Here is an 11,860-nt window from a genome sequence, read left to right on the forward strand (position 1 = left end):
CACACACACACACACACACACACAAAAACCGGGGGGGGGGGGGGGGGAAGAAGATATAACAACTATACTTTCATGAAGTTGTTACAACAAGCAAACGGAAAGGACATTCTTGGGGGGGAGGGGAGAGAGGGAGGAGGGAGGGAGGTGTCGGTGATGGGCCATAATAATCATATACAGTGTATATTGACAAAATAAAAATTTAACGGAAAAAAAAAAAAGTAACTACCAAAATTAAATGTTATTAAAAATAACAGTCTGTTCATAAAAGTTATTTTTTTCAGCAAGCATTATAGTAGTCCCTACTGCCAGGATCTCTGCCAGGTGCAGGAGGTAGCAATGAAAAACAACTCATGACTTCAAAGAGTTTCCAGTTTAGTGGTAGAAAGACAAGTCAGCCAATATAACACAGTCAAGTAATATAATTCTGCAATCTGGAGAATAAATTCTACTTAGTAAAACCAATACCTGCTTCAAGCTGCTGCTCCCCGTTCATTTCCACAGCACAAAGGCTATCTCCTTCCCACACAAAAGGAAAGCCTTATGATTCTGCTGTGATCTGAAGATTACTTGCAGGTTTCAAGTGTCTTGAGTTCAATGAACATCCAAGGGTCCAAATGAAAGTGCTGAAAAATCAAAAAGAACACAAAAACAGCCTGAAGCTCAAGTGTATTCACTCATTCATACGACATGTCACTCGAATGGATGAGAGATGAGATAAAACAAAAACACTGGCAGAACCGATGGGATTAGAGAAGGGAACTGATACCTTTTCTAATTTTAAAGATTGTGTGTGTGTGTGCGTGCGCGCGCATGTGTGTGTGGAGTGAGCAGTACCTTGATAAGATACCTAAAATTCACTAATTAACATGTATATGAACTACTACCCTTTAAACTTAGATTACCATACTTAACACTATGATTTCTATCCACAAAAACTCCGATTCCTAATGGTTTCCTTGGGGTGGGCGTAGCTTTCAATTCTCTGTCTTATCCAATGAGTAAGATTCAGAATATAGTATATTACATTACCTAGTTTGCCATTTCATTTATCTAGAATATTACGCAGAAGCAAACATATCAACTATGTTAGCCTACAATTATAAAGAGAATTCCTCCAAAATAAGCTCTGAACCCATTTATTCTTTTTATAAAACAGCTTTATTAGGGTATAATTCACATACCATAATTTCTCATTTTTAAGTGTACAATTTAATAATTTTTAGCAAATTTTCAGAGTTATGTAACCATTACCATAATCCAATTTTAGAATATTTATATCGCCCTGATTATAAACTTCATGCCCACCTGCAGTTCCTCTCCATTCCATCGCTAGGCCCATGTAACCACTAATCTCCTTTGTATCTCTAGAGATTTTGCCTTTCCTAGACATTTCACACAAATGGAATCATATAATGTCATCTCCTGTGTCTGGTTTCTTGCACTTAACATGTTTTTTTTTTTTTTCTTTATAAAGATGACCGGTAAGGGGATCTCAACCCTTGGCTTGGTGTTGTCAGCACCACACTCAGCCAGTGAGCAAACCAGCCATCCCTATATAGGATCCGAACCCGTGGCCTTGGTGTTATCAGCACCGCACTCTACCGAGTGAGCCACGGGCCGGCCTTAACATGTTTTTGATGTTCATCCATGTTGCACCATGGATGAATCTATTTATTTTTGCTTTACATACATGTAAAACAACCTAAGATATTATCTTAATATGCTTCTAATAGATTCAAAAGACTAAATGAAAGAGGAAAAGGAGCTGCTACAGGAAGGCATGACATAAACTAACTGTAAGGGTAACAATAAAGACAACTATAAAAGTGGAATAGATACTTAACAGTACAGCTTTGGGGGTAATATTCTGCAGAACCAAGCAATTCTATACCTCTCAAAAAGTTTTGAGCATGTATTACAGCCCCCAGTAATGGATCCTCATAAACAACTATGAAAACGTTAGCTAACATTTTAAAAAATATATCCCTTGAAAAGGTATCAGTTACCTAAAGTACAACAGCTTTAGATGGGTAGTAGGGATACTCAGGTTCTAGTTCCAGCTCTACTGATACCTAGATAAACAATTTTATATATTACCATATTACCAATTTTTATCTGGAAAATGAGGTAAGGTCTTTTTCAGATTTTAAAATTTCACAGAAAAGATTTTTTTTTTTTTTTTTGTCTTTTTCCGTGTCCGGCAACGGATCGCAACCCTCAGTGTAACTGATAAAATTAAGGATATATCATTTGAGTAACCACCAGTTATCACAAATCATACCATATAATACAAGCACTGAAACCTATACTTTCACAGATAGAAACAATTAAATAGAAACTTGACAGTGATATTTAAAGCCTCCAAATATGCTCTCTTCCCTCAGTTTAGTTTTTACCTCAAACCCAAAACATCCAAACTGTACCACTCCACCTACTAATCTATTCACTCCTCACGTACCTGTCAGGCACCAGTTCATTACCATCCACTATAAACCAATCAAGAGAGACATGGTTCCTGCTTTCATGAAGCTTACTTTCAATTGGGGGGAGACAAGCCAATAATTTAAAATAATGATTTAAAGTGCTAGGAAGTAAAAGTACTGGCTGCTAAGACAGAACATAAAGGCAGGCCTAACCTAAACTGAGAGGTTACTGACAGTGTCCCTGAGAAAAGGACATTTAAGCTGAGACTAAAGGGGAAACAGCAGTTAGGCAAAAGGGAGAGAAAGGGAAGAGTATTCCAGACACAGGGAACAGCATATACGAAGGCTCTAAGGTAGAAAAGAACTGAGAGAAGGCCATTGTGGCTAGAGCATGGGAACCAACAGAGTAAGTGACATATAATAAGAGTGGACAAGAAGAGGAGTAACAGCAGCTAATATTTACTGAGGGTTTACCATGTGCTGCACTGTTCTAAGCACTTAAATATGTTAACCCATTTAATACCCCCAACAACTCCACAAAGTGAGCATCATCATCATGAGGAAACAGGCACAGAACAGCTACCTCACCTGCCTAGAGGCCCACTGCTAGTAAGTAACAGAACCAGGTTTTGAACCAAGCAAAATGTCTATATCCATGTCCTCAAACACAGCATCATACTGCCTCTCAATCAGAAGCAACTGAGGGTTTTTTTAAAAGCAGGGGAAGGAATGATCAAAGCTGTGTTTTCAAGAAGATCACTCTGAACCCAAACAGAGAAACCATAAAGGAGTTGCTGCGGGCCGAGCCCGTGGCGCACTCGGGAGAGTGCAGCACTGGGAGCGCAGCAGAGCTCCCGCTGCGGGTTCAGATCTCATACAGGGATGACCGGTGCGCTCACAACGCTGAGCACGGTGCGGCAGGTCTCAAAAAGGACAAAAAAAAAAAAAAAAAGGAGTTGCTGCAAAGACAAAATAAAATAGATTTGAAAATAATGATACATCATACCAAAACTTGTGGGATACAGCAAAGGCAGTACTTAGGGGGCTACATGGCAAAAGATACCATAAATAAAATTCAAAAACAAATGAGATGGGTGAAAATATTTACAACATGTAAGAGATAATGAGTTAATTTCCATATACAAACTCTTGTAATTCAACAAAGAAAAAAAAAAAGAAAAAAATGGGCAACATATGTAATTAATCCACATTTAAAAATCAGAGTTAATACTTACAAAATATGCTCAATCTTATTAGTGATGAGGAAAACAAAAATTTTTAATTATATACTATTTTTCTCACCTTTCAGATTGGTAAAATTTTTAAAACTGAAAATATCCAATGTTGGCAAGGAAGGTAGAAGAATGAGAGAAAATGGGAATACAGACTGATCCCAATCTATCATACAATACATGCACATGTGGAAGGCTATGTAACCAATGATGTTTGTTTGCCACAATATTACCTGTTAACAGTGAGAAACGGAGACAACCTACATGTCCACGAAATGGGGATGAGATGCCTATAACCATTACTGAGGGTAAACCTTCAGTAAATGTTAGTTGCTATTATTCAGGTAGAAACAAAGCACGTGGGAATGTCGTCTATGTCGCTGAGTGAAAAAAAGCAAGGGAAGGACAATATTATTTATATTAATTTTTTAAAATCCCATGTCCATTGTTTATTTGGCTTTGTGACTTTTTTTTTGGTAGTGGACCAGTAAGCAGATCCGAACCCCTGACCTTGGTGTTACCAACATTATGCTCTAACCAACTGAGCTAAATAGCCAGCTAGCAATGTGAGTTCTGACAAATGAATTTGTGCCAACTGCATCATTTGTAAAATACTGTATCTACCTCATGAGACTGCTATGAGGATTAAGTAAAACAATCCATGAAGAGCACTTAGCACAGAGCTGGCTCCACAGCAAATGCTGAATTAATGTTAACTGTTAGGCAATGTAACAGGTTCGAATTCCTACAGATTTAATGGATTAATTTAGTGGATACATATAAACATATAAAGTTTTGACAGTCATCTACTGCTTTATGTTCATAAACTCTTGTAACACACTGGAGTATTTTGCACAGAGAGCCACAGTGCAAAATGAAGGAAGGGAAGGAGGAAGGAAGGGAGGTAGGTTGCTTCAAAGCCGAAAGACATGAGGTAGGAGAAATGCAAGTCTTATGTAGCTGAAAGCTAAGGCTGTGACATTTTTTCAGTCTTACAATATCAGATCGTAGCCAATGCGCAATCAGTTCATCATCTTACTAGGATCATGAGAAATAAACTGATGAAGTCTTTTGCTGTGGAACATCTGTTAGCTCTCTCTTTATTGATAGACTGCTGCCTTTTTATGCAGTGAGGAAAAAACAGTAAAATATCTGGGGGCTTATTATATGGAAATTCAATTCATTTTTCATTTATTTCCTTTTATTTCATTTATTTCTTATTCATATTAAATTGTTTTACTGTCTTCACTTATTTTATCATTGATTTTGGTATTATAATTCCTCTTGTGGTGACCAGAACACATTAAGAATTATTCATTTAAATACATTCTCATGAATTAACTGATCTGGACCTTGCTCATCTTATTTAATATTTTAGTGAACTAAAAAGGTGCCTAGATGTAAAAGGTTCTAATAAAACATACTAAAGCCAGGAGACATTTAAACACTTCTAACAAATATAAATAAAAAAGTTTAAAGCAAACCTAATTGGATAAAACAAGATTTGAAATCAAATATGAAAAAAACAAACTAAAACAAAATCCAGGCAGAATAAAACCAAACTGAACTTACTGTTTCATTTTTAGTGATACATCAATGTAAAATAAAACCACCATGAAATAATTACCTTTTAACAGATTGTTTAAAAGATGTGAAAGTCATCTTAACAACAGTTACCTGATGCTTTCCCCTTCCATCTTGTTTTAGTTTCCACATATAGTCCACATTCTAAGTCTAGTAGTAACCTGGCTTCATGTTAATGCACTTTATTTTCAAAGTTAAGATAAAGCACTGATTTAAAGTATTACATGGGAAGTTAAAATAATGCAAGAGAGATGTCTATGAGAAGGATCCTCATCCAAATAATTTAATATGTCTGACATAAATAATTTTTAAAGGACTTAGGAAGGACAGGAATTCAGTGTGGCTCTAAGGATCACCAATATGTGTCGTGGTTGTAAGAAGATACTTTAACTCAATAAATATTTACCAGGCAGTTAGCAGGAAAATTCAGAAGGACAGGAATTCAGTGTGGCTCTAAGGATCACCAATATGTGCCGTGGTTGTAAGAAGATACTTTAACTCAATAAATATTTACCAGGCAGTTAGCAGGAAAATTCCCATTGAAATGTTTGAATTTGCACACCTATCCCTCAACTCAACAGATGTAAGTCCAGGAATAATATCAAGTATGCTGATAAAGATGGTAAATTCAATAATTCAGCAATTCAGATACTCCATTTTAGCAGATTTGCAAAGTTAACCTTGTCCTTGACCATAAAGATTAGTGGTAGAGTCACTTTATATTTTCTTTTCCCCAACAGTGTAAATTTCTGTTGGCCTTTCATTCTCCACAGTAGTCAGCCATCACTCTTGACCTTGTACACATCCACACATCCTCTTTGACAGAGTATCTTTACGAAACATTCTGCTTTGAGTAGGGGTGAAAATCTTCTATTGTTTCATTAAGTCATTGGCTGCGCACGCGCACGTGTGTGTGTGTGTGTGTGTGTGTTTTAACCCACTGCTATGCCTGTCTGACTGGGGAGATTAAAACATAAACTGAGTCTGATAAAATCAAGGTTTTAGAGCAATTTTGACAGACAAATCTTAGCCACCTATATCATCTAAATTAAATCTGACCCTAACTTAACTTTTTAATGATTATGTGAACCCAACAGAGGGCATATCTCTCTTAGGTGAACAAACTGGTACCAATAAATTTATAAAATCACTAAAAGTTTTAAACAAAACCCAGAACTCAAGAATAACCTAGACTGAAAAAAGAAAAGAAAGCCAAATTATGCAGCCAATATTTTTAAAGGATTTTTTTTTTTTTTTTTTTTGTCTTTTTCCGTGTCCGGCAATGGATCGCAACCCTCGGTGTCGCCCCCGTACCGGACCGGGACCGGCAACGGGATCGCAGCCCTCGGCGTCGCCCCCGCGCCTCGCTCAGCCAGTGAGCGGGAACCGGTCTGTATGTGGGATCCGAACTCTCGGCGGGAGCGCCGCCGCACTTCCCAAGCGGTGCACTATAGCAGTGCGCCACCGGGCCGGCTCTTTAAAGGATTATTTTAAACCAAGAATGAGAAATTGTTAAGTAAAATATGACACAAGCATACAATGTGCCAAACATGGCCATTAAAAATTGTGTTACAGGACCGGCCCGGTGGCGCGCTGGAGAGTGCGCCGCTTGGGAGTGTGGCGGCGCTCCCGCCGAGGGTTCGGATCCCATATAGAGACCGGTTCCCGCTCACTGGCTGAGCACAGTGCGGGCGCGACACTGAGGGTTGCGATCCCGTTGCCAGTCCCCGGTACGGGCGCGACACCGAGGGTTGCGATCCCGTTACCGGTCAGTAAAAAAGACAAAAAAGGAAAAAAAAATTGTGTTACAGAGATGTTTTCCTTACCAATCAAAATCCCAACAGGGGATTTTACTCAATTTGATGAGCTAATTTTAAGATGCATCTAAAAGAGAAAATGTACAGTACAGCCACATTTTTGTAAAAGATATGAGGCAAGTTCTATGTATCAAAATATTGAAAGTATGGTATTAGCACAAGAAAAGACAAATACATCAATAAGTTGAAGAATAAGTACAAGTTGAAAAGCAGATCCATTTTATGAGAGTGAAGTTGTGATAAAGATGGCTTTCCACATCAATTGTGAAAGGATGCAAATAAATAGTGTTAAAGAATTGGCTCTGTATTTTGAGAGCAAAAAAAATTACATCTTTATACTGCCACATAAATAAATTTTAGGTGAATTAAAAGAAGAAAACATGAAAAACAAGACTCCAAACAAATTAAAAGAAAACACAATTGAATATGATTACAAAATTGGGATACCATAAGCAAAGAAGCCATAAAATAGACACATTCGACTAAATAAATATTTCAATTTTCCAATTGGCAAAAAGAACCACAATAACTTTAAAAGACAAGGTATAGACTAGAAGAAACTATTTCCAGCATATACAACAGACAAAATACTAATAGCCAGAATAACAGATAGTGTCTATAAATAAATATAGAAATAAATAAAGACCAAACCTAATAGTAAAAAGAAAAAAATTTTAAAAGGTCAGGTATAAACAGAAATTTTCCAGAAGAAATACAATCCTATGAAACTATGCTCAACCTCAACAGCTAAAATTAGTTATTTTTCACGCAGATTGGCAAGACTAAAAGATTAATAACATCCAATATGGGTGAAGATATGGAGAAATGGAAGTTGTCGTTACCAGTTAAAGAGGGTAAATGGATACAGCCCTTTTATAAATCAATTTTATTCTATCAAAAATTTTAATTTGCATTCTCCACAACCCACCATTCCACTTCCAATATCATCTCAGAAATATATCCAGAGAAAATAAGAAAATAAGTAGCATTTACAATTTTAAAGAATGAGTTTAAATAGCTCTCCCTTCCAGGGCATAAATACAGAAACATCTCCATATGCACAAAGTGGCAAGAGCCAAAAAGTCTGCATGAGCAATGTCTGTACTAGGAAAAACCTTAAACTTCAATGTCAATCAATGGCACATCCATAAGATGAAAGTTAAAAAGAATGAGACAGTTTAATGAGTATAGAGTTTATGTTGGGGTGACAAAAGTTTTGTATAGATAGTGATTTATATAAATATACTCATATACATATATCTATATAAAACACAAACAAAACCAAAACTACATATTTCTATAGGTACACATATTTATGTGCACATAGCTTTAAAATGGTCTAGAAGAATATATCCAAACTGCTGGGCCAGCCCGGGGCTCACTTGGGAGAATGCGGTGCTGATAACACCAAGGCCACGGGTTTGGATCTCTATATAGGGATGGCCGGTTGGCTCACTTCGAAGAGCGTGGTGCTGACAACAGCAAGTCAAGGGTTAAGATCCCCTTATTGGTCATCTTTTAAAAAAAACGAAAAACAAATTGCTAACAGTGGTTATGCTCTAGGAAAGTGAAATTCAGGGGCAGGTAAAAGGGAATTTTTGCTTTATCTGTATCGGGTAAACTTTTTATGATGAGAATGTACTCATGTTTACTTCTATGATCTAAATTCCCATTTTAAAAAATGCATTTACTGACATGGAAAGTTATTTATTCATTCCTTTAATGTATATTTACTGGAAACCCTCTGTGTGTCAGGCCCAATCAAAACATTAGAGATATATCAGTGAAGAAAACAGACCAAAATCTCTGCCCTCATGAAGCTTCCATTTTAGTGTAAGGAAGAAAATAGAGTACTTTTTCTAAATGTGGTAAGTGACAGAACTGGGTAGGGGTGACAGTATGGGTTGAAAATCAAATAGGGTGGGGAGAGGGGTGCTGCCACTGAGAAGGTAATATGTGAACAAAGACTTGAAGTAGATATGGAAGAAAAGAGCGTGCCAAGCAGAGGGGAAAGCCAGCACCAAGGCCCTAACATGAGAGCATGTGAGCTGCATTCTAGGAATAGCAAGGAGGCCAGGTTAGTCAGCGCCAAGTAAGCAAGCAAGAGTGAGCAGCAGCAGAAGAGACAAGAGAGAGGTCAATCTCATACTGCTTGTCTCACCCCCAGTCCCCTTCTTGAGTGTCCCTCACCTACATCCGTTAAAGAACTATACTTTACCAGGTGACTCTACTCCAGCAGTGATAAAATGTAAGGGCAATGCTGATGGGAACGTAAAGCGGTGCAGCTACTTTGGAAAACAGTCCTGCAGTTCCTCAAAATGTTAAACATAGAGTTCCCTTATGACCCATTAATTCCACTCCTCAGTGTACTCCTAAAACAAATGACAACATATATACAAACAAAAACTTTTTCACCAATGTTCACAGCAGAATTATTCATAACAGCCAAAAGGTAGAAACAACCCAAATGTCCATCAACCAATTAATAAATAAATAAAATGTGATATATCTAATATAATGGAATACTTATTCAGCCATAAAAATAACACACTAAACACATACTACAACATGGATAATCTTGAAAATATTGTACTAAGTGAAAGAAGCCAGACACAAAAGGCTACATATTGTATGCTTCCATTTATGTGAAATGAGCAGAATAGGTAAATCCATAGAAATAGAAAGTAGTTTGTGGTTGCCAAGGGCTGGAAGAGAGAGGGTAATGAGGAGCAACTGCTAATATGTACAGGGTTCATTTGAGGACTATTGAGACATTCTAAAATTAGATTTGGTGACAGTTGTACCACTCTATGAATACAATAAAAAACACTGGACAGTACACTTAAAATAAGTGAATTTTATGGTATGTGAAATATATCTTTAAAAATATGTTTTTAAAAAGGCACTTATATTCATGGACACGACAGTGCTTTAAAACAATATTATTCTCTTGGGCCGGCCCGGTGGCTCACTGGAGAGTGCGCCACTTGGGAGCGCGGTGGCGCTCCCGCCGAGGGTTCGGATCCCTTGTGGAGACCGGTTCCCGCTCACTGGCTGAGCGTGGTGTGGGCGCGACACCGAGGGTTGCGATCCCGTTACCGGTCAGTAAAAAAGACAAAAAGGAAAAAAAAAAAAAAACAATATTATTCTCATTTCAAACACAGTAGCCGATGACAAGAGACAAGAAATCTGGGATATGATACCATATGCAACAGAAAGAGGAATGAAATAATTTGACTATTACTGGTTTGTATTAGTTAAGGTAATGTAAATTCCAAATGTCAGTTGCTTAATCCAACAGATACTTAATTCTCACTCAAAGTCTAAACGGGTGTTCCTGATCAGTCGGCAACTCTCCACCATGTAGTAAGTCATGGAGCCAAGAGCCCTCTATCACACAGGCCTGCCATCTCCAACACAGGCTTCCCGAACTGTACAGTGGAGGGGGATCACTCATGGGAAGTTTTCCTGGGCCAGGCCTGAAAGTGGTACATCCCTTCCACCCATGTTCCACTAGTTAAAGTCCAGTCACATGACCCAATCTAACTCCAGGGAGACTGGGAACTATAATGTGGTACTTCCCTCCCATTAGTAAACAGTGTGTTTAGAATTAATACTGCCATTCTCTAGAACTTATATGGACAGCTAATATCAGTAATTTTATTTAAAGAAGGCTCTATGAATCAACAGTAGTGATACTATGAACTGTCACAGATTTCTTTCTCAATTAGTCAATAAATACTTACTGAGCACACACTGTCTGCCACACCCTATTCTAGGTAAACAAATATTAAAAAATCTGCCCTCAGGAATCTCATAATCTACCGTGGGTAGATAGACAATAGATAAAGTATGTCTAGTATGTTGAATGAAAATGAATGTTGGGGGAAAAAAATTGAACAAGGAGGACAGGGAGTACTACTTTCAATAGAGTGATCAAGGTCTTAGTGATAAGATAACATGAGCAAACACATGAGAGAAGTGAGGAAGTGATCCAGGCGGGTTACCTGTGGAAGAACAGTCAAGGAAGGAAGAACAGAAAGTGCAAAGACTCTGAAGTGGGAGCTTGTGTGGCATATTCTAGGCCACGGTGGTTGAAGCAGAATAATTAAAGCAGAGATGCTAGATGAATTCAGGAAAATATATGGGAGCCATATTATATACAAACTTGTAGGCTGCTGGGAAGATTTTGGCTTTTGAGAAGCCACTGGGGGATTAGGAGCAGAAAAGGGACATAATCTGACCAACCTTTTAAAAGAATCACTCTACAGCTATGCTGAAAATAGACAGAAGCAGGAAAATCAATTAAAAGATCCTGGAATAATCTAGGTAAGAAGTGTTGGTGGCTAGGTCCAGGATGACAGGGGCAGTGAAATGTTGAGAAGGGTGGAAGACAGATGTAGGTGTGAGAAAAAGCAGTGTCTGGGCTGACTTGAACTTTTTGGCCTAAGCACCACGAAAGATGGAATTGCCATTTATGAAAAAAGGTAAGTCTGAAGGAGTGGTTTGAAGAAGAAAAATCATGAGTTTCAATGCTAAATAGGACAAATATGATTGCTTTCCTCACTATTCAAGGTCTGCTCTTTGAGTTATCAGGAAAATGTTTTCCAATCAACAAAAGTATAATTATTACACCCTTATGTCCATAGTGCTTCCAATCTATAAGCTATTTCCACATACAATGCTTCCTCTGAGCATAATAAAAACTCTAAGATAGGGCCAGCCCCGTGGCTCACTCGGGAGAGTGCAGTGCTGACAACACCAAGGCCACAGGTTCGGATCCTATATAGGGATGGCCAGTTTG

At 37.9% G+C, this 11,860-nt stretch overlaps 1 protein-coding gene across 1 annotated transcript in view; it reads right to left on the reverse strand.

The window, feature by feature from the left end:
* The window catches only part of SFMBT1 (Scm-like with four mbt domains 1), an 85,673-nt gene that overhangs the window by 58,813 nt on the left and 15,000 nt on the right, over positions 1–11,860 (reverse strand). The window contains exon 2 of the mRNA XM_008580080.1: positions 466–623. Coding sequence (XP_008578302.1) covers positions 466–493 — 28 coding nt within the window. The 5' untranslated portion in view covers positions 494–623. The remainder of the gene's footprint in view (positions 1–465; positions 624–11,860) is intronic.

The sequence above is a fragment of the Galeopterus variegatus genome, unplaced genomic scaffold (assembly GCF_000696425.1).
Source record: "Galeopterus variegatus unplaced genomic scaffold, G_variegatus-3.0.2 Scaffold2012, whole genome shotgun sequence".
Classification (NCBI taxonomy): domain Eukaryota; kingdom Metazoa; phylum Chordata; class Mammalia; order Dermoptera; family Cynocephalidae; genus Galeopterus; species Galeopterus variegatus.